At 40.5% G+C, this 22727-nt stretch overlaps 1 protein-coding gene across 3 annotated transcripts in view; it reads right to left on the bottom strand.

Moving 5' to 3' along the window:
• The window catches only part of LOC138750832 (inactive phospholipase C-like protein 2), a 290403-nt gene that overhangs the window by 99831 nt on the left and 167845 nt on the right, over positions 1-22727 (bottom strand). For 2 of the 3 annotated variants that reach the window (XM_069912968.1, XM_069912957.1), the window contains exon 3: positions 16374-18857. In XM_069912968.1, coding sequence (XP_069769069.1) covers positions 16374-18857 — 2484 coding nt within the window. Of the gene's footprint in view, positions 1-16373; positions 18858-21210; positions 21302-22727 lie in introns of all 3 variants that reach the window. The other variant, XM_069912977.1, reaches the window with a different exon arrangement.

The raw sequence follows: 22727 nt of genomic DNA, 5'->3' as shown, positions 1-22727 counted from the left end.
CGATCATAGTAAGGTAGGGGTTAATATAGATTTCAAATGTGGACCAGGGGAACAGAACACCTCTCAATATGATGATTTTAATGGTATTTTGGACTCTGCAAATATTAACAAGATCAGTTTTAAACGTTTAGCACGAAGCAGATGTGGGCACAAAGGCAGACAAGATAATTGTCAGGATTGTACATGTGGCAGAGAGAGAGTTGATACATATGCTAATGTTCGCAGGCAGGCTACAACTCACAGATTCTTTGGCTTGGCTTCGCGGACGAAGATTTATGGAGGGGGTAAAAGTCCACGTCAGCTGCAGGCTCGTTTGTGGCTGACAAGTACGATGCGGGACAGGCAGACACGGTTGCAGCGGCTGCAGGGGAAAATTGGTTGGTTGGGGTTGGGTGTTGGGTTTTTCCTCCTTTGCCTTTTGTCAGTGAGGTGGGCTCTGCGGTCTTCTTCAAAGGAGGTTGCTGCCCGCCAAACTGTGAGGCGCCAAGATGCACGGTTTGAGGCGATATCAGCCCACTGGCGGTGGTCAATGTGGCAGGCACCAAGAGATTTCTTTAGGCAGTCCTTGAACCTTTTCTTTGGTGCACCTCTGTCACGGTGGCCAGTGGAGAGCTCGCCATATAACACGATCTTGGGAAGGCGATGGTCCTCCATTCTGGAGACGTGACCCACCCAGCACAGCTGGATCTTCAGCAGCGTGGACTCGGTGCTGTCGACCTCTGCCATCTCGAGTACTTCGACGTTAGGGATGAAAGCGCACCAATGGATGTTGAGGATGGAGCGGAGACAACGCTGGGAGAAGCGTTCTAGGAGCCGTAGGTGATGCCGGTAGAGGACGCATGATTCGGAGCCGAACAGGAGTGTGGGTATGACAACGGCTCTGTATACACTTATCTTTGTAAGGTTTTTCAGTTGGTTGTTTTTCCAGACTCTTTTGTGTAGTCTTCCAAAGGCGCTATTTGCCTTGGCGAGTCTGTTGTCTATCTCATTGTCGATCCTTGCATCTGATGAAATGGTGCAGCCGAGATAGGTAAACTGGTTGACCGTTTTGAGTTTTGTGTGCCCGATGGAGATGTGGGGGGGCTGGTAGTCATGGTGGGGAGCTGGCTGATGGAGGACCTCAGTTTTCTTCAGGCTGACTTCCAGGCCAAACATTTTGGCAGTTTCCGCAAAGCAGGACGTCAAGCGCTGAAGAGCTGGCTCTGAATGGGCAACTAAAGCGGCATCGTCTGCAAAGAGTAGTTCACGGACAAGTTTCTCTTGTGTCTTGGTGTGAGCTTGCAGGCGCCTCAGATTGAAGAGACTGCCATCCGTGATGTAAACAGCATCTTCACTGTTGAGGTCTTTCATGGCTTGGTTCAGCATCATGCTGAAGAAGATTGAAAAGAGGGTTGGTGCGAGAACACAGCCTTGCTTCACGCCATTGTTAATGGAGAAGGGTTCAGAGAGCTCATTGCTGTATCTGACCCGACTTTGTTGGTTTTCGTGCAGTTGGATAATCATGTTGAGGAACTTTGGGGGACATCCGATGCGCTCTAGTATTTGCCAAAGCCCTTTCCTGCTCACGGTGTTGAAGGCTTTGGTGAGGTCAACAAAGATGATGTAGAGTCCTTTGTTTTGTTCTCTGCACTTTTCTTGGAGCTGTCTGAGGGCAAAGACCATGTCAGTAGTTCCTCTGTTTGCGCGAAAGCCGCACTGTGATTCTGGGAGAATATTCTCGGCGACACTAGGTATTATTCTATTTAGTAGAATCCTAGCGAAGATTTTGCCTGCAATGGAGAGCAGCGTGATTCCCCTGTAGTTTGAGCAGTCTGATTTCTCGCCTTTGTTTTTGTACAGGGTGATGATGGTGGCATCACGAAGGTCCTGAGGCAGTTTTCCTTGGTCCCAACAACTCACAGATTAAGTTACAAGAAACACCCCTCCCCAACCTGTGCTATTCTAAAGCATCCTTTGGGTTACACAGCCATTCCAAATGTTAAATACCACCACTGTAAGGGGAGTTCCAATGGTCAACGAAGTAAACAGCTCCAGAATACTGAAGCTGCTGGGCATTTAAATCGTTTGTTCAGACTCCAGGCGGCTTTGGAGATCGTCACCGAACGGACGGCGATGGCCCTGAATGTAGGGGCTGAAGAAAGACGACAGCTACTAGCAATGATTCAACGAAACCGCCTGGCTCATAATTGCTCGTTGGCTGCTGGAGGCAACGTCTGTGCGAGACTCAGTACTGACAATGCTTACAACGGTCAGACGGTTAAAGACACTGCTTCAGGACTTCGACAAAAATCTTCCCATGCCCATATTCAGACTTGGCAACCTTGGACTGATGTGGGATGGACTAGACTTTTTACTGAGAACTGGAGCCTGATACTCACAGCCCTTATAGCAACATGACTCACTATTCTGGTCAGTGTGGTGCTCCCCTACCTAAAGGCTGGTATTCATTTCATGATTTTGCGGACCCCTATTTCTATAACCCAAGGGGTGTGTGTTTCCCAAATGAATGCTTATGACACTGCAATTTGTTTATTGACCCGCTGGGAGAAAGACCAACTTTGGCAATAGCACATTTCATTTGACAGATCAGAGACACTGATCTAAAAGAGAAGTGAGGATTGTGAGAGATGAGGAAACTTGACATAAAAATATGAAAGATGGGCAGACATGTGGAGTGATGGATTAAACCAGTATGAACAGGTTAAGCATGGAAATTAGAATGCAGGAAGTAGAGTCAGCCTATGTAAGATAAGAATCTTCTAGTCTTTTTGACAGGATCAGTGAGCCCACCGTATGAATAAGATAAGGAGAGGTAAGGAATAATAGAATGTAGGAAGTTGAGGTAGTCTGGATGAGATAAGGGTCTCCTAGCCCTAGACAGAAGTACCAAGTTCTACATATATAATTAATAAGCCTTACACAGATTTATCAAGTAATGCATATTAAATTAGTAAACCCTAGACAGGATTAGCGAACTCTGCATATGAAGAGACTGTGAGAGTCGGAAAGGTGTGAATGGGGACAAGGGCAAGGTTGTGAATAAGGACAATGAGGATAATGACATGATGAGACACCGACAGGATACCCCTGGTCCTCCAAGTTCACAGAAACAGCACGTAGGCAGGAAGGATTACCTAATGCCAAACCCATCCAGGAGGCAGAAGAATGTAAGGGGGAGGGTATTCCTATACTGAAATTCACTGTATTAAAGTTGGGTGAGCCCCAGTGTATGTGTGTATTCCAAGGGTAAGGGGAAGCACCCAACTTTGCATTGTTGTTATAATAAATGTTCTTTGTTCTCAATTTTTGTCTCGAGCAATTTCTGTTAAGGTACTTCTATTTCTAACAGTGCTAAATACATATGATTTATGTATGGGTATACACGTACATGTAGTGTACATGATGTATTTACAAGTAACAGAACATTGGTAGAGGCAAGTAATTTTATTCAAAATGTGTATAAGACAATAGAATACAGTACTGTAATAAGAATCAGTAAATACAATAATATATTCACATTTATTCTGTATCAGAGTTTCTGATCAGAAATGGTCATCACTTCTTCACATTCAGATATGTTTTAAATGCTTTTCTTTGGGGAAATTCATCATTTACACCAAATGTATCAAGCAACTTTGCCTTGTCACTATTGATGTTCAAAATTGCTAATCCATTCAAACATTCTTGCACCGTTGTGGACTGAAAGTATGATTTAATTCATTTTAGGATACTGAAGCTCCTCTGATTAGAGGGCACTGTGTTGGCAATGACAGAAAAATGCACAACGTGATGAGGACATTTGGGAAAACATTGCTCAATTTCGTTCAATATTTGACCATAAATTTTCTTTGGCAACAGAGCACTGAGTTTGAAATTCACATCAAAAATGCCTTTCAGAAGAAGCATTTACTCTCCGAATGTCACTTGAAATACGACTTGGGCATCGCAGCTGAAACTGATTAGCTTTTTGTAACTACTCATTCTCATCTAACTGCTTAAAGTACCACAAAAAAATCAAAAGGTCCAGAAATGTCCCTGACTGCAGAAAAGCAACGTGAAAGGTTTATAAATGATAACAAAGTCATTTATGTTGAAGAACACATTCACCCTGAAGTAATTTTCGGCTTTCTTTTGAGTTGGCTACCCCCTGCGAGTAGCAAAACTATCTGGCACACCCATTTTGATTGACACATGCCATGTTTCTTCAAGTATATCATTCCACTTCTCACTCAGTTTCAGGATATCAGCCCGTAGATGATCAATGTTGTCCCTTTCCACATCTAATGTGGCATCACGAGACTCTATTACCAAGTTGACCTCATGGATCATTGTGAGAACTTTAATCTAAATGGCTGACATCATGACACATTCAAAGGTAACCAAAAATCTTTTGATACCCTGAAGATCAGACTTACACTCTGCTGTTAAATTAGTAACTTCACTCAGCTCTGCCACTGCATTTTTAACACTATCCAAATGCCGTGCAACTGGCCTTACACAATCTTTGACATGTTATGCAGTGAATCAGGAAGGTGTTCTTTCAATATCAACCACAGAGATATGTGGTGTCATGAGTGTGTGTGCGTGCTATACAGGCTCAATGCAGATATCTACAGTACAACTCCAATTATCCAAAATCGGATTATCTGAAATCCTCAGCAATCTGAAATGTTTTGGACCCAGAAGTGACATCTGGCAAAATTTTTCTCAGATAATTGAGAATTTCAGGAAAATCAGAAATCCACATTTATCAAAGCTGGTGGGTGCCAGGGAGAATAAGGGGAACTATATCTTTTCTCTAGATGGGAGAAGCACATGTGAAGAACAATCCCCAGGACCCTGCCTTTCACTGTGTACATCCTGGCCAGATTTAACCTCCCAAAATGTATTGATTCATACTTGTCTGAGTAAAAGTCCTTCTGCCATTATACTACAATTTTGGCATCATCTGCAAATTTACAAAACTTGTATTCTCATTCAACTGAATAATTTGTGCACCTTATTACATCTTTTCAAGGGTAATTGAGAACGAGCAAAAATTGACAGCCTTGAGAATATTTCCCAACAGAAGAATACCATTTCGATAGCAGTCTTGATGTCATTGGATGGGGGTTGGGACTGAATGGGTATTTCGTTTCTGTTAAAGGTCTCCTGAGCCTATGCTTCTTCATTGCAATCTATCAGCTAGTTTTATCTCTATCCAGAACTCCGATGCTAAATTCTTGTCATCAATTAAGTTATTCCTTGCTGTAACTTGCGCAATATCTGATTTAGTGTTTCAAAATATGGTTATCAGAATCTTATACAGTACTGAACTCCCCCCATTGCTCTGCAGGAACTCACTCACAGATTAATGTCCTATTCTACAATCTAAACTGGCCTAAAGTGAATTAGCTTTCTTTATGACTGCACACACAATGCTGATTCCTTCAGCAGGCTACCCTCAAGTTCTACTTCTCTGTTCTGTTTTGTGGAGTCATACCAATTAGCCTCTATTACAACTGTTCAGCAACCTCCAGCAATCTCATGACTTTGTAACCCATGAGTTTGATGAAGCACTTGTCAATTTAGCATTCACCCTATCCAGTTATTTTTATATTTAATCAACCTGATCCCAATTATTTGCTCTAACTTCCAGTTTTGCTTTCTTTTAATAGCTCAGCTGGGAGAGTCATGCCCTCAAGTCAATTTTAGCTTGCTGGTTTGAAGAAATAGTTTCTCTTTAAGTCCATTTGGATGGATGAGTAGTTGAATGACAGTGATGAGTTTATTGTCACAAATAATCCACATATCCACTGAAATTCTTACTTGTTGCAGCCGACCAGTTATTGGAAAAGAAAATCTATAATAGTAAACTAATTGAATTAAATTAAAGGAGTAAATACAAAAGTTAGATAATAATTTTCCACAGTAATCCTTGTGCAAAAACAGTAACTTGCAACAATGAAGCCAGTCGTTTTGTGGTGTTGGAGCAGTCTACAATTAGTGTACCAAGAGAAGGTTCAAGAATTTTAAAGGTGTTAGAAAGAAACTGTTCTTGAACTGAGAGGTGCTGGTTTTCAGGCTCCTGTACCTTCTTCCCAGGGTGATGGGGGTCCTTTGTGATGTTGACTTGAAGGAGTGCCTCACATGGATGTTGTCATGGTTGGAAGCACAGGAAATTTGGCACTGCTGCCTGGTCCTGACACCCACCTTGTGACTTCTACAAATGGCTGCTGGAAAATGACCAGGCCCGGCAGTAGAGGCAACTGCAGCCCGTGGCCACTTTGGCTTCCTCAAAGACCATCTCTCGGGTGTTTAATTTCTTGTCGATTCTGGTGCAGAAATTTATGTGATCCCTTTGCCCCTGAAGAACACAGACACCCCAATATGTCACGTGTTCTGTCGGCCGCGAATGATTCTCATATTCAAACATATGGCCAGAGGTCACTCATGCTGGATTTCGGTCTCAACAAATCGTTTGGTGGGTTTTCATGGTTGCAAAAGTGGCAAATTCTACTTTGGGGTGGATTTTCGGTCAGATTTTTTTGCTGCTGGTGGATTTAAAGAATTGCTGTGTCATAGACCACAGCACTGGTATCCAAGTGAGCTGCATTTGTCATCCCTCCAATGTTGTCACCAACTTGATGAGCCTCCAACCTGGCTCCTGCCCTTTCCGAGCATTGCTCAAGTGTTTCCCTCACCTAGTGACTCCTTCATATTGCCCTACAGATTTGCAGAGGCACAGGGTCCTCCGGTTGCAGCGCGGGCTCGTAAATTACCCCCGGATTGTCTTAAAATCACAAAAGCAGAATTCAACCACGTGCAGGAGCTGGGCATAGTCTGCAGATCTGACAGCAGCTGGGCATCGCTGTTGCATATGGTTCCAAAGAAGTCTCCTGAGGATTGGTGGCCTTATGGTAATTATCATGCGCTGAACAATTCCACCTTGCCTGACCGATACAACATTCCCAATTTACAAGACTTCTCAGAGAACCTGTACAGCAAATGTGTGTTTTCAAAAATAGGCCTGGTGCGTGGTTACTATTGGATTCCAGTAGCCTTCTGACATTACCAAGACAGCAGTAATTACTCTTGTCGGCACGTTTGAGTTTCTGCAAATGCCATTCGGTCCGCGGAATCCAGCTCAAACATTCAGCAGTTTTTGGACCATGTACTTTCTGGCCTCAATTTTGTCTTAAGAAGTGTAAAAACTTTGATGTTGATAAAAACTAAAACTGGAAAGGATGTAAAACAAACGGCAAATAGCTATTGATTGTTTTGCCATATCCTTCACAGCCAAAAGCATTGAAACCAGAAGGAAAGACACACCTGAAGGCAAATCTATCAAATGAAGTGTACAAATACATTTATACAGTACGTTTCTAATTATCCAAAAACCACTTTATGGAAATTACCAGTTATCTGCATATATTTTCGGCAGCAACATGATGTCCCAAGTTGATTTTTTTACCTGCCATATTCAAATAGGACTCTGACACACTGTTAGTGCCATTTTGAATCTATCTGAGCTCTTGTGTATTCAAGTGAAGAATTAAACTTTATTTCATGCTTGAAAAACCTTCCTTTGTTCTTTGTTGTTGTTTTAACTGCTGATACTGTTCAATATTATGCTGATGGTACTGGGCTAGGATCAGAGCGGGGACCTCGGGCTCCCGGAAAGTTCCAGCCTGAGGGTGCCCAGGGCTCAGGTGAGAGCCAGCGGCATCAGCAACGGAATCTTCTGCAGGTAGGCAGACTGGTTCAACGCTGAAGTCGGCAATTGAAGCATAGGGAGTTCCAGTGATCGGGTCCGGAACTCAGTCCGGAACCCCGGCCTCAGTTTGCAGCCGGGGCGCAATGGGTCGGTGGTTGGAGCCAGGAATGGAGTTGGCAGCCATGTAGTCGGGACCTCCATTGGGTTGGTAGCTGGGGCCAGGGTTTGGGTTGGTTGCCGTGGCGTCGGGAGCTCTGTTGGGTCAGCAGCCAGGGTCAGGCCTGGAGTTTCCCAAGCAGGTTCTATGGTGGCGGTGGTGAGTTGAAGGGCATCTGAGCGGGGACTTCAGGTTTAGTGATAGCGGTGGGGAGGTGTCCGGTATGTGAGTGGATTGGGTTAATAAAATTATGATGAAAATATCTTAAAAAGGTATAGATTGTGGGGGTTTAGTTAAGTACACTTCACAAACAGACATTAACATTTCACAAAAGACATCTCATTTAAAATGCAAGAGCTATGCCTAAGGTGGAGCCTACAAGTCCACATTGACTTTGCGGAGACAATGGAAGAGTACTTATGACAGCTTTACAAGTAGGTATTAAAGGATCACCATGTTTACACAGGGCTTTGGCGCAAGAATTGAAAATGCTAGTTGAAGGTTGCTATTCTAAAAGGGGTCATGTGCTTTTGCAAACAGAGAGAAGGAAAAAACAGGTGATTCTTTGGGGAGAGAGAGACAGGCAGATAGTCAGGTTTACAGCAGGAGTTGGTGTTGAAGGCTGCAAACTTTGGACTCCTGTGAAAAGAAAGACCTCATTTGAAGACAGGTTTTGAGTTCTGAGTTCAGCCTATTCTCAACCCTTGTAGTCAATTACAAGAGGAAGTGTTTCTCCTGCAATAGGGGGAAAAAAAACTCTGTGGTAACCTGGAAGAAGAGGTTATCTTTTGGAAAACCCACAAGGGGGCAAGCTTTTTTGGCATAACAGTGAAGAGGCTGATTGAAGGAAATCAGTTTGTGTGTGTCCAATAAACAACGAATGTCATTCTCTGAAAGCAAAAAAGATCTTTCTTTGTGGTAACAATTTAAGTTAAAGCCCCAAAGCCTGATGAAGATCATAAATGTTAAATTCTGTGCACAGTATGGAAAATGCCTGATACTAGCGAACTTTGGAGAAATGAAAAGTGAATGATTGGACAGTGAAACAAAGGACTTTGCTGAACACATACACATTACATATACATGCACTTAGAATTAGAAGGGGGGTTAAATTAAGTTAATAGTAATAAGTTAAAGATTGATCTTATTATTATGTTTGAAGAAAATTAAAAGCAACTTTTGTTTAAGTAACCATTTTCTTGGTGAATTTCTGTTACTGCTAGTTTTTGGAATCCTCTAGGCTGCAACACTGGTGATGAAGCATATCAGCTCCTGTCTGAGTGGTGACATGGATCAGTTCCAATTCGCCTACTGTAGCAATAGGTCACAGCGGATGCCAACTCACTGGGTATACACAAAACCCTGCAACACCTGGACAGCAAAAGATGCAGATATAAGAATGCCCTATATGAATACAGTTTGACATTTAACACCATCATCCCCATTAAATTGATCAGCAAACTCCAAGACCTGGGACTCAACACCCCACTGTGTAATTTCCTCAGTGAGGATTAGTAGGAAACATGCAATCTCCATCAGTACCGGAGCAGTACTGTGTTCTTAGCCCCCTGCTCTACTCACTATATACCTATAACTGGGTGGCTCGGTAAAACAACAACACTGTCTACAAATTCACTGATGATAGCACAGTAGTGGGATGTATAAAAATGGGCATTTGGTCAGCATACAAAAGGCAGATTAAAAACTTGGCTGAAAGGTGCACCACAATGACTCAATGTCGTTAAAACCAAGGAGCTGACTTCAGGAAAGGAAAACCAGAGGGTATGAACCAGTGATCATTGGGGAATCAGAAGTGGAGAGGGTGAGCAAATTTAAGTTCTTGGGACTCACTATCTTGGAGGATCTTTCCCGGACCGAACACACTAATGGCATCATGAAGAAGGCACACCAGCGCCTTTACTTCCTCAGGAGTTTGCAGAGGTTTGGTATGATGTCAGAAACCCTGGCAAATTTCTACATTTGTGTGGTAGAAAGTGTGCTATCCGGCTGCTTTGCAGTGTGGTATGGGGACACCAATACCCCTGAGCATAAAGCTCTGCAAAAGGTAGTGGACACAGCCCAGGACATCACAGGTAAAACCCTTTCCACTATTGAGAACATCTCCTGGGAACGCTGCTGTTGGAGAGCAATAGCAATTATCAAGCATCCACAGCACACAGCACCCACTCTGTCCTCACTGCTACCATCAGGAAAGAAGTATAGGTGTCACAAGACATAGGTGTCAGGAACAGCTGCTACCCCTGCACCATCAGACTCCTCAACAACAAACTCAATCAGGGACTCATTTAAAGACTCTTACTTTTGCATTGTAATTATTTTTTTTCTTTCTGTATTCCACAGTCAGATTGCTTACATTTCTTTGAGTGTTGAGTCAGCTTTATTTAGCACTGCTAATAAGTGAGAATTCTGCCTCACTTTCAGGAAAAAGAATCTCAGGGTTGTACGTGGTGTCATATATGTACTCTGACAATAAATCTGAAATCTGAACAAGTAGCTGATAAAAGTGTAAAGGTATATAAAATATTTTCACACAAGAATATAGAACTTTTGCACATTCGTCCACCATTAAAATGGAAAATAGGTTTCAATGATCTCACAAAACCTGTCCTTTCACCCTCAATGGTGCTGATGTTATTGGAGAGAGATAAATTTCATGGCTGACCAAATACAGTAAGGGAGGATGATAATACTGAATAAATACTGGATGAAAAGAATCAATAGCATTTAAACAGGAAGAGAAATGAGTTTACCCTTAAAGATTGTGATTTTTGATTAACCTGTGCCCGCTAACTGCATCCAGGAAAACTGCTAAATTTGTGTGATGCTTTTTTTATATAATTTCAGTGTGCATCCAGGACTACCTGCAGTGCTTAATGGTTGCATGCAGCAGGAGGGAGCCTGATAGTACAAACAATTAATGGTTCATAACAGTAGACTTGGAAGTAAAGGGAATGTGCACTGTGGAAAGATTAAATGATGGGAGTGTTTTTTCTTTCAAAAAGTAATCTGGCCTGTGATATTTAAAGTCATAGGTGTCTGAGCACCAAGATTTTCCGAAATAATGCCATGGGTACTAATGGAAGTGGTTGGCCGCTTTCTGCTGAAATGCAGGAGAACCTCCACAAATATTAGCAAATGGCTATTGGAACAAGTAGTAGGGCAGTCAATGTTCCATTAAAAATGTCATTCGAGCTCCTGGCTGTGCATTTTTAAAGGGCATATTCTAAGTATCTTATTCTGCCAAAAAATAATAAGATGCTTCATCTTTTGGTCTGTCTCTAACCCCCTCCCTTTCCTACAGTTCTAACGGTCTTTACTCAACACTAAATTTTGTGTGCTTTACATCAGCCTCATACACATAACATTATTGCAGTTCACACTCCTTGGATCACAGATGCTGGAAATATTCAGCAGATTGGACTGCATCTGCCCAAAATCAATGTTTCAGGTTGTAAACCCTTTGTCAGACGTAAAACATTCTGCTTTTATTTCAACAGATGCCACCTGACCTGCTCAAGGTTTCCAGATTTTTCAATTGGTCATATTTTTCCTATTTTCCCTCTCCTCAATCATATCTGGCTCAAACTTGCAGCTACTTAATCATGATAATCCCATCGAAGATACTCACTGAAGTAATTCCCTTTCCATCAGGAGAAGGTAGAGCACACAAACAGACATTTATTGTCCATCCCTAATTGCCAATTATCTTAAACAGAATCACATTTCAGGATTGTTGCGCTATCAATTAGGCCTGACAGACCAGAAGTCAAGAATAATAGGCTTTAATGGCTATAAACTTACAGGTATATCTTACATGCTGTTGCCCAATTCCAAGGCAGAACTGAGGGAGGGGATTGGACAATACTGCCTTTATTAGGAATTCTGAAGGGGCGGGCCAACCAGTATAATGACTGCATACAGTGTTCCACCACAAGGATATAATACACAGACTTCAGGATGTGATCATGTATTCCTTTTCCTCTTATGAACGATTCAGGTGGAATTTCATCTAGAACTAACTGCAGTGCTTAATGTTTGCATGCAGCAGGAAGGAGCCTGACAGCAGTAGATTTGGAAGGCCATCATGATAAATTCCATATTTTTATTCCAGATTTACTTAATGTTAATAATTTTAATTTTGCTCTGGTAATTCAATTTTTTCATAGCTCACGGTTGATTATGAATCTTTATCTTTGCTTCGTAAAGTACACTGTTTGACTTGCTGAGTTTCTCCAGCATTGTGTTTTTACTCCAAAATTTCAACCACTATTACCATATTAATGAGTACAGGAAAGCATTCAATGGATTCAATTCCAGAAGCAGTGACAAGAACAAGTTCACCAATTATCTCAGAATTTTCAGATTCCTTCAAATTACATGGGAGTAGGGAATTTTTTTCTTGCTCTATTAAATACCATTTGAAGCTGTCCAAGGCAAAGGCTAGATGATGAGTAAGGAAAAGGCAGTACTTGTGTCAAAGAAGTGTTGCATGGAATTTTTCCAATGCAGCTCAGAAAAATCACAAGTCAAATGGGGTTAACAACTAAAATTGTCTGTTCGGCCCTTTTGGTAAGGACCACAGAGATCTTCTAGCAAAGTAGTGGCAGGCTACTGGAAGAATCCTGTGGAAATTCAGAGCTGGTTTATTCCAAATTGTGTTTACACTACAGCTTTTTTCACATTATTTTACTCTTTGGACACATGCTATAGATCCCTTCTGACTAATTGTCAGACTGCAGTGAGTGACATTAATCACAGGAGCGTCTCTGTCAGATAGCCAGAATGCAGCTATTAAAACCTTCAAGAGTAAAACACAAAAGTTTGCAGACATTGTGATTAAGTAAAAGCACAATGCTGAAGAATTCAGCAGGACTAACAGTGTCATAAAGATGAAGGGCATGATGAAAGGCTCAAGCTTGGTTATGTAGCCTTATCTTTGCTGTATAAAATACTCTGTTCAAACTGCTGAGTTTCTCCAGCACTATGTTTTCAATTCAAACCTCCAAATTACTGGGAGATCATTACCAAAAGACCTTTCTTGGAGCCAGCACATTTGAGGCGACCATGAAGAAGGCACACCAACGCTGCTATTTCCAAAGCATTCTGTGGAGATTTGGCATGCCATTGGATATGCAATCAAACTTCTACAGAAGCACTGTGGAAAGTATACAGACAGGTTGAGTCATAGCAATTGACTGCCCAGGAATGCAGAAGGCTGCAGAAGGTGGTATATATAGCCAGGTCCATCATAGGCTCTGACCTCCCATCCACTGGAGCCAGCTCTGTTAGTTACTGCCTCAAGAAGGCAGCCAACATCATAAAGGACTTCCATCACCCTGGTCAGAACCTCTTCTCACTCGTACTTTCAGGCAGAAGGTACAGGATCCTGCAGACCGCACTTCAAGCTTCAAGAATTGTTTATTTCCAACAGCTATCCTGAAGCTCCCCTTGGTCCATTGATCATACATAGCTCTGACATCTCAAAAGGACTATTTGTACTATTGCAAATCCCTCTTTTTCGTAATGGATTACTGTGAATTTTCTCTGTAATGTGCAAAATTGTGAAAGTCTGAGATAGGGTGAACAGGAGGAATTTATTTCCTTCACAAGAGAACAATAAATCTATAGTCTCCTAGTTAAAATAATAGGTAAAATTAGAGAGGGTTGAGGAGCTTTCTTTTCAGTTAACAAGTGATGGGAACTTACTGCTGGATAAAGTGGAAGAGGTAAGGACCTTTTAAAACATTTAAGAATCTGATATGCACTCCCAACAAGGCTATGAAGCAATAGTTGGGAAATGTCATTAGTCCAAACTGTTTATTTTTCAACTGACATGGATAAATATAATAGGCAAAATATCCCATACATTCAATGATTAGCTTTCATGTAATGTACACGTACAAGTGATTTTATAGCAGTCATTTATTGCCTCAAACCACAGCTTCATTTATGGCATATGGAGGTGTTTTGTTTCTCATGTGGACTTTTGGGTAAAATTGCCCCTGTCTTAAATAAATCTGATTTATTGTATTGGGAGTTAGTAAGCTGATTGACTGATTCTTCTGTCAAACCTTTGAAGATGTTACGCAGAAACTCTTATCAACCAGTAACTAATGCTCCCATAAAAATAAGTCTTATTACCTTTTAAAGCTTTAAAATTACTGACAAATGATTACACACGAACATTAATTTGCATTTTCTTTTTACAAACATGGTTATTTTCTCACCAACATTAACAGAATGCTCCATCACACTACCATGCAATCCTCATGTAATTTGTCTGAGAATAGACTTCATTTAAAACATGGTAAATTTTAACCAAGAATTACTATGCAATTTGTGACAGAAGTACTGAGTCTAGGTTCTGTTGTTGGGAGGTGACCTCTGATAGAATCTGAGTGCTCTTCTGCAAGGATTAAGAAATTGAAGATAATTCTTAACTGTTTTGGCAAATTTTCTGATCATTATCTCTGTCAGAAAATGAAAACAACAAAAACTATAAAAAGAAAATCCTTGGAAAATAAATCAATATTGTTAGGGTGGCATCACAAGTACTGATCCTTCAGCCCACAATGTCAATGCTGACCATAATGCCAATTTAAATTAATCCTACCTGTGGTCTACATTTCTCCATTCCCTGCTCATTCATGTGTCTATCTAAATGTTGTCAATGTACTTGCTTCCACCATCCCCCATGGCACTGCATCCCAAACATCTACCACTCTCGGTATAAAAGAAAGCTTGCCTTGCATATTTCCTTTAAATATTCCCTCTCTAACCTTAAATCTATGCCCCTGAGTATTTGACATATTCACCCTGGGATAAAAATCTATTCTCCACCCTAACAATGCCTCTCATAATTTTATATCCTTCTCTCAAGTTTCCCCTCAGCTTCTGATGCTCCAAAGAAAACAATCAAAGTTTACCCAAACTTTCCTCATCGCAAAGACTCTCTCTCTAATCCAGACATCATCCTGGTGAACCTTCTTTTCTCCCTCTGCAGCGCCTCCACATCCTTTCTGTAATTTTCCAGCAAGACTTGCACACAGTACTCCAAACGTAGCCAAACTACAGCTATTGCATGACTTGCCAACTTCTGTACCTAACATCCTGACCTACAAAGGCAAGTATGGCATACTCCTTTAAAATCTTAACAACTTCAGTAGATGTTTTTGGGGAGCTTTGGACTTCACCCCAAAATTCTTAATGCTCTGAAGTGTCCTGGCATTGACTGTGTGCTTTATTCTTGCATTTGACCTCTCAAAGTGCAATACCTAAAATTGTCCAGATTAAACTTCATCTGTAATTTCTACACCCATATTTCCAACTGATATTAATCCTGCTGGTCCTTTGACAACCCTTCTTCCCATCCACTACTCTGCCAGTTTTTATATCTTCTGCAAACTTACTCATCGGCCCACCAAGTCTAAATAATTTATATTTAATCACAAACAATAGATGTCTCAGCACAGATTCTTACAAAACACCACTGGTCACAGACTATCAGTTAGAATAACACCCTTCACCACTACCCACTGTCTTTCATGGCCAAGCTAATTTTGAATCCAATTTACCAATAAATTTGTTGATCCTGTGTGCCTTAATCTTCTGGATCAGGCAACCATGCAGGGCCTTGTCAAATGCATGTGGCCAATATTTACTGCCCTATCCTTGTCAATCAGGTGCTGAGACTGAAGAATGTTTGTACTGGGAGCTTTATCCCTCACTCTCATTCCCTTCTCATAGCACTGGTTACATCCTAAATTTAGACTCCTAAGTTCAGTTCCACCATATTATCAACATAATTTGATTATTATCATTAGTTTTTCATGACTTCTCAACATGTTTCCAACTTAACAGCAATAATATCACATTTGCACCCAAGTGGGCTATGGAGGCTCTGTTTTACTGAGTTCATTCCTGTGATAGATTTCTGGAAAGTAGAAGAATCAAGGCATATGGAGATAATAAAGGAAAAAAAAATGGTGCTGAGGTGGATCAACCATGATCTAGTGCAGTGGTTTCAAACTTTTTCTTTTCACTCCACCTTAATCCCTATGGCGTAGGTGCTCTGTGATTAGTAAGGGATTTCTTCAGGTGGTATGTGAGTGGGGAAAAAAGGTTGCAAATCACTAATCTAAACCCAATTGTTACTGAAATATTTTGCTTGAGAAAAATGACCATTTGGCCCATTTCCTTTGGAGTTATGAAACTGTGCAATTAGGAATGATTAAAACAGTGGTTTTCAAACTTTTTCCCACATATACCACCTTAAATAATTCCTTACTATTCACATAGCACCAATAGGGATTGCTTAAGGTGGGATGTGAGTGAAAAGAAAAAATTGAAAACCACTGATCTAGTTGAATGGCAGACCAGACTTCAGGGGCTTAATAGCCTATTGCTGCTCTTGTGTTCAAAATGATAGAAAATAATTAATGTTAATTTGTTACATTATATTCCATGAGAACAAATCAAACTATGCATACACAAACATACCTGCATGTTTTCTCGAAGATCAGTTGCTTCCCGCAATTGCTGGATCACTGTCTTGAATACCTCATCTATAGATTTTATTAAGATTGTTCTCATGTTCGCATACTCTCTTGATTTTTTAGCTTTCCTCACAGAAAGACCACGTTTGTGAGGTTTCCCTCCACCTCTTCGGTTAGTAATTGCCACATGGACAAACAGTGAGGCAAATGGTAGAACTTCACCTGTCAGAGACTGAAGTGGCACGTGTCTGTATCCTGGTTGCAAACACTCAAAAGGGATTGTATACTGGGCAATAAACTCATCTCCAATGTAGTCATCATCCAGAACCACAAATCGTACCATTGCCAGCTCAGGAAGATTAATCTGGAATTCAAAGCTTTCATCAAAAATAGGGTTCTCTCCATTTTGATTAACGGTTTTAGTCCTTTGTTCTGCACAGTCTGCCGGTATTCCATGGATCTCGACGTACACATAAGGATCGACAATATCGCCTTTGGAACCTGAGCCTTTCGGTTTTGGAAAATTTTGGCCACTAATGATTTTTATGTGGAGTAATTGAGGAGAAACACCTGGCACTGAGTCTTTAGTATTGGCACTAAAATAAGACACCTCTTCTCTCATGATGGCTGGACGAAGCACGTACCCACAATTCCCATTTTGACGGAACCATCCGATATTAAGGTCCATCATTAAACCTGGTGTTTGGTAATTCATTGCTACTACTTGGCAACCACATTTCCAAAAATCCTGAGGATTCATGTTGCTTGAATCTATCCTCATTGGATTTGGGTATATTCTGGCAAGAAAACGTTTATTGTAATTCACAAAGTCCTTTGGGTATTCATTGGCAAGTCTGCTAGCAATTACTTCATTGAATGAACAAAATTCCCAGAATTTCTGATTCTGAAGTGACTCTGTGAAGTCCTTAAACATTACGGATTTACAAAGACTCACCATGTCCGAGAGCTCTTTGCAGAGCAGAAATCTTTTAGGAGGTGCATTCTGCTGATCTGTATTTTCACCTGTCACCTTTGGTAACATTTCTGCTCCTTCATCTTCATCTGTTATATCACCCTCAAATCCTGTGCAATTTTCTGGCAGCTTTTTCGCCTTTAACAAAATTTTGTATTTAAGGACTTCAGGGGAGGGTAAGTAACTGTCTTCAACAGTTGGGGGCTTTGTGTACAGTTTGTCTCCCAAGGTTTTTTTCATCTGTTGGATCATCACTTTCTGCTGTTGAATTGAACAGTGATTTTCCAGACATAAAATCAGAGGGTATTCCGATGCCACAAAAGCATATTTGTTAATGACGTCAATGACACGATGGAAGACTATCTGAGATGTCATTGCGTGGCCCATGTAAATGATGGGTTCGTTGTCTGGACCATCCCATGCATCCACTTCAATGCTTCGGCACCCCATTTTTAGAGCACGAATATATCCTGTGATGTCTGAGGGACCCCGCAACTGGTCCTCGATCAAGTAGGTGTTGTGTGAAGCATTAATGTAATAGTGAGACACTGGCTGTGTCATGTCCTGACAAACTTTCATGTGCTCTGGATCAAATATATGGCATTCAGGTGAAATGAGGTACTTGGTAAAACCATCCAAGGAAAGCCAACCTTTTTCCTGTCCTTCCTTTGACGGCTCATATTTCTGAATAATGTTCATGCTCACTTGTTCTGTGACATGTGGCATTCCCTGCTCTGCCTCCAAAAACATCATCAGGTCCCTGGTATCTAGAAATTCTTTATTGCTTGAAAATTGGACTAACAAAAAATATATTTCTGGTCTTGTGCAGAGCTCGTGATAAATGTCAATAAGTTCTCCTTTGATAACATCTGTTCCCGTCTTTCCTTTCGCTTTATGCAATTCTTTGAATTTCAATTCAATTTTGGTATTTTTTAGCCCACCGTTTAGACTTTTGATGAGCTGCACAGCTCTGCTAAATGATATGTGTCCCACATTCTTTGTGTCAGCTGCAGCAAAAACACTTGAAAGCCATGATGCCCGCATGTTATTTTGACTGCTCACTATCATATCCAGTGTGTGCTTCCCATAAGAGATCAGGTACCGTAAGCCAGTAACCCAAATATTTGCTACATCTGCAGAATTAGCTACAAGGTCGAGTGACTCATAGTTTTCTCCATATATTATTGAAAATGCACAATCTTCTGAAATATGATCATAAATAGCATTGGTGCGGAACATCTCTGTGTTCCTTCCAGTTCGAACCTCCTTGATTGATGTTACGTCAATCTTTGCTTTATCTGATTCTTTTTTTGAAGGATCCCACCTGAGGGACTGCATGTCTGCATCTAAGAGGAAATAACGATGATAGACTCTTGAATTGGAGCGAATCTTTTTAAGTTCAGAGCCTTCAATCATTGAATTAATGCAATCACTGGCACTGCTGATCTTCTTTTCCGTCGGCATACTGCTGAAGGAGACCGTTTTCTTTCTCTCCCTTCGTTGTCTGCTGCCGTCCTGGAAAAAAGAAAAAAATGTCTATAAATGAAATGCTTACTTACATGCAGAATCTTTGATAATACATTTAAACATCTGTTCCTTTTGTTTGGCTAATGGGTGAAGGAGCATTTATACAGCAGATGTCCTGGGAGTCCATTCCCAGAGGTGGTAGCAACTAATCTAAACAACAGTTTAATGTTTTCGCCTGTGTGCTCATTCCGTTAGTTCTGGCATCATACATGCTTGGCATGATGAAATCAAAAATTTACTTTCCCTGATTTCCTTCAATTCATGATCACAATTTGACTGTCATGGGGAGTTGGCAAAGTGGAAATTGGGGAATTCTCATCAGTGAGAAAAAGGGGATTCTTGAAGCATGCAGCAGAGTATCTTTCGTCAAAATCTTATTCATCCTCTTTCCTGAAGGAGATACAAACCCCAGTAACCCGGAATTCATAACAGAATGATGATAAAAAGCATGAACGTTAAAAGAGAAGATATTCCCAAAGAGGATACTTCTTTTTTTTAATTTATAATTTTTTATTTTTCACACTGTGAACCATATCAACCAAAATACATACCAACATTTCCCTCTTAAATATACACAGTGGCATTTTCTCCCCTTTTTTTTTTAGCCCCTACCTTCCCTCCGACCCTTTCCCAACCCCCTCCAAAACCAATAAACATTCAACATCTCTGGAGCGTAGAAGATTGAGGTGGGATTTGATGGAGGTGTTCAAGATTTTAAAAGGGACAGAGAGTCAACGTGGATAGGCTTTTTTAATTAAGAGTGGGGGATATTCAAACCAGAGGCCATGGTTTGAGATTGCAGGGGGAAAATTATAAGGGAACATGAGGGGAAATTGCTTCACGCAAAGGGTGGTTGGGATGTGGAATAAGCTTCTGGCAGAGGTGGTTGAAGCAGGGACGTTATTTACATTTAAGGAAAGACTGGATAATTACATGGAGGGGAGAGGATTGGAGGGTGGGGATTTGTTCCGGCATGGACTAGTAGGGCCAAACTGGCCTGTTCTTTGCTGTATATGGTGATATGGTGATATACAATACAATAAAACCATTAAACAATGTCATCACACAATGAAAAATAAACAAGAAAAATGTGTCATTTACTTTTACACAATGGATCAAGTAATTTTGTCTTCTTATCATTTTAGGGGGTGGAGGTCCACAGTAGGCCCTCTCTGTTGTGTTCCATGTACGGGTACCAAATTTGTTCAAATAATGTGACTTTATTTTTTAAATTATATGTTATTTTTTCCAATGGAATACATTTATTCATTTCTATGTACCATTGCTGTATTCTCAGGCTCTCTTCTGATTTCCAAGTTGACATTATACATTTTTTTGCTACAGCTAAGGCTATCATAATAAATATTTTTTGCGCTTCATCCAGTTTGAGGCCTAATTCTTTACTTCTTATATTACTTAGAAGAAAGATCTCTGGATTTTTTGTGATTTTATTTAATACCTGATTTAGATCTTTCCAAAACTTTTTCACTTTCTCACATGCCTAAATTGCATATACTGTTGTTCCCATTTCCTTCTTATAGCGAAAACATCTATCTGATAATGTTGGATCCCATTTTTTTTAACTTTTGGGGCATGATATATAACCTGTGTAACCAATTATACTGTATCATGTGTAACCTCGTGTTTATTATATTTTTCATAGTTCCAGAGCACAACTTTTCCCGTATTTCATATTTTATCTTTATGTTTAAATCTTTTTCCCACTTTTGTTTGGGTTTATAGCTTATTTCATCACTTTCCTTCTCTTGCAGCTTGATGTACGTGTTCGTTATAAATCTTTTAATTATCATTGTGTCTGTAATAACATATTCAAAGCTGCTTCCTTCTGGTAATCTCAGTCTATTTCCCAATTTATCCTTTAAGTAGGCTTTCAGTGTATGGTATGCAAACATTCCATATTCCATATTTGTACTTCATTTGTTCAAATGTTAATAAATTATTTCCCAAAAAACAATTTTCTATTCTTTTAATTCCTTTTCTCTCCCATTCTCTAAAGGAAAAGATATCTATTGTAAAAGGGATTAGCTGATTTTGCAACAATAATAATTTTTGTATTTTGTAATTTGTTTTTTTCCTTTCTGAGTGAATCTTCTTCCATATATTGAGTAAATGATGCAATGCTGGTGAGCTTTTATATCATATCAGCTTTTCATCCCACTTAAAAAGTATATGTTCCAGTACCTTCTCCCCTATTTTATCTCGCTCTATCTTAGTCCAATCTGGTTTTTCCCTTGTCTGATAAAAATCTGATAAGGAGAGGATACTTCCTTAAAACAAATTATATAGCAAAGTTGATGTCCTCAATCAAGATTCAAGGTACCTTCAAGAACCTTCTTCGTTAATAAGTAGTGTCTGAACAGCAGGAAAACACAGAGCATCCAAATAGCAAGCATCTCATCCTTTCTGCCAACCTATTTAGTGAAAAACTCTGATTAGAAATACACCACAACTTTCTGATAGTTGAGTAATATTGTAAGTTGAAATATTTACAGAAAATAGAGACTTTGTGAGAACTATGATTTCTACCTACTTGTGATAATAGGCGTAGGCCTACACAATGAAAACAAAATCTCCCACTAGTCTTAATCTCCATAAACAATATCCATTCAAACAAGGAAGGCTAACTCCATCCATGTTCAATTAAAATTGAATTTTTTTTGGCAGCAAACATCCTAATCAAAGAAATTATAACTAATAGTTACCAATAGCTGATATGGGTGAAGTGCTTTGAGAGGTTGATCAAGGTTTACATTAACTCTCACCCCTCCAGGGTGTGTCAAGGGATTGTTTAAGGTGGTGCGTGAGTGACAATCACTATTTTAGTCGTACCTAATTGATTCATTATGTGTACTGTTTCAAAACTCCAAAGGAAATGGGCCAATGACAATTTTTCTCAAGCAAAATATTTCAGTAACAATTGGGTCTACAGCAATGGTTCTCAACCTACCCTTCCCACTCACATATCACATTATGCAATCCCTTACTAATCACTTATGGCATAGGGATTGCTTAAGGTGGAATGTGAGTTTAGGGGGCAGTTTGAAAACCACCGCTCTACAGCAACTGAACCACACTGATGCAGCAGGCCAGGATGCATTCAAGAGAGTTCCTGTAGTAAGTTGTTATGATTGTGGCGGGTACCCTTCAGTCTTCTCAGGAAAGGAAGACACTGTTGTGTTTTCCTGATGTGAGGAGATGTCGTGTGTCCAGTTAAGTGTGTCTTCTTAAGTTGACTCAGAGGAACTTTGTGCTTTTACTCTCCCCACTATCAAGTTATTAATGTTAAGTGGAGGGAGGGCATCCATGGTCCTCTTGAAGTCCACCATCATCTCCTTTGTTTTGTCCACACTAGTCTCAGGTTGTTATTCTCACACCATTTCACAACATTTTCCACCTCTTCTCTGTTGGGCTGATGAGGCCAACTACTGTTGTGACATCTGTAAACATGACGACTCTGTTAGGAGCAGAAACTGGCATTGTAGTTGTTGGTCAGCAGCGTGAACAAGTGCAGACTGAGCACACAGCCCTGAGGTCCACCAGGGCTCAACGCGATGGTACTCAATGTTCTGCTGCCAACCGGGACAGACTTTAGGAAGTCCGGAATCCATTTATAAAGAGGGGTGTTGAGTCCCTGCAAGGTCATCTTCTCCAAGATCCTCTGAGGTATGATCATATTAAATGCCGAGCTGAAGTCAGTGAACAGAACTCTGGCACATGAGATGCCATTCGCCAGGTGGGAGAGGATGAAGTGGAGGAACAAGGCTAAAGCATCATCAGTGGAATGCTTCTATCTGTAGGTGAATTGAAATGGGTCCAGTGTCACTGGAAGGTGTGCTT

This window comes from Narcine bancroftii, chromosome 1, assembly GCF_036971445.1.
Source record: "Narcine bancroftii isolate sNarBan1 chromosome 1, sNarBan1.hap1, whole genome shotgun sequence".
In the NCBI taxonomy this organism is placed as follows: domain Eukaryota; kingdom Metazoa; phylum Chordata; class Chondrichthyes; order Torpediniformes; family Narcinidae; genus Narcine; species Narcine bancroftii.
Note: the sequence above shows the minus strand (reverse complement) of the source record. Positions and strands in the feature narration are given on the sequence as shown.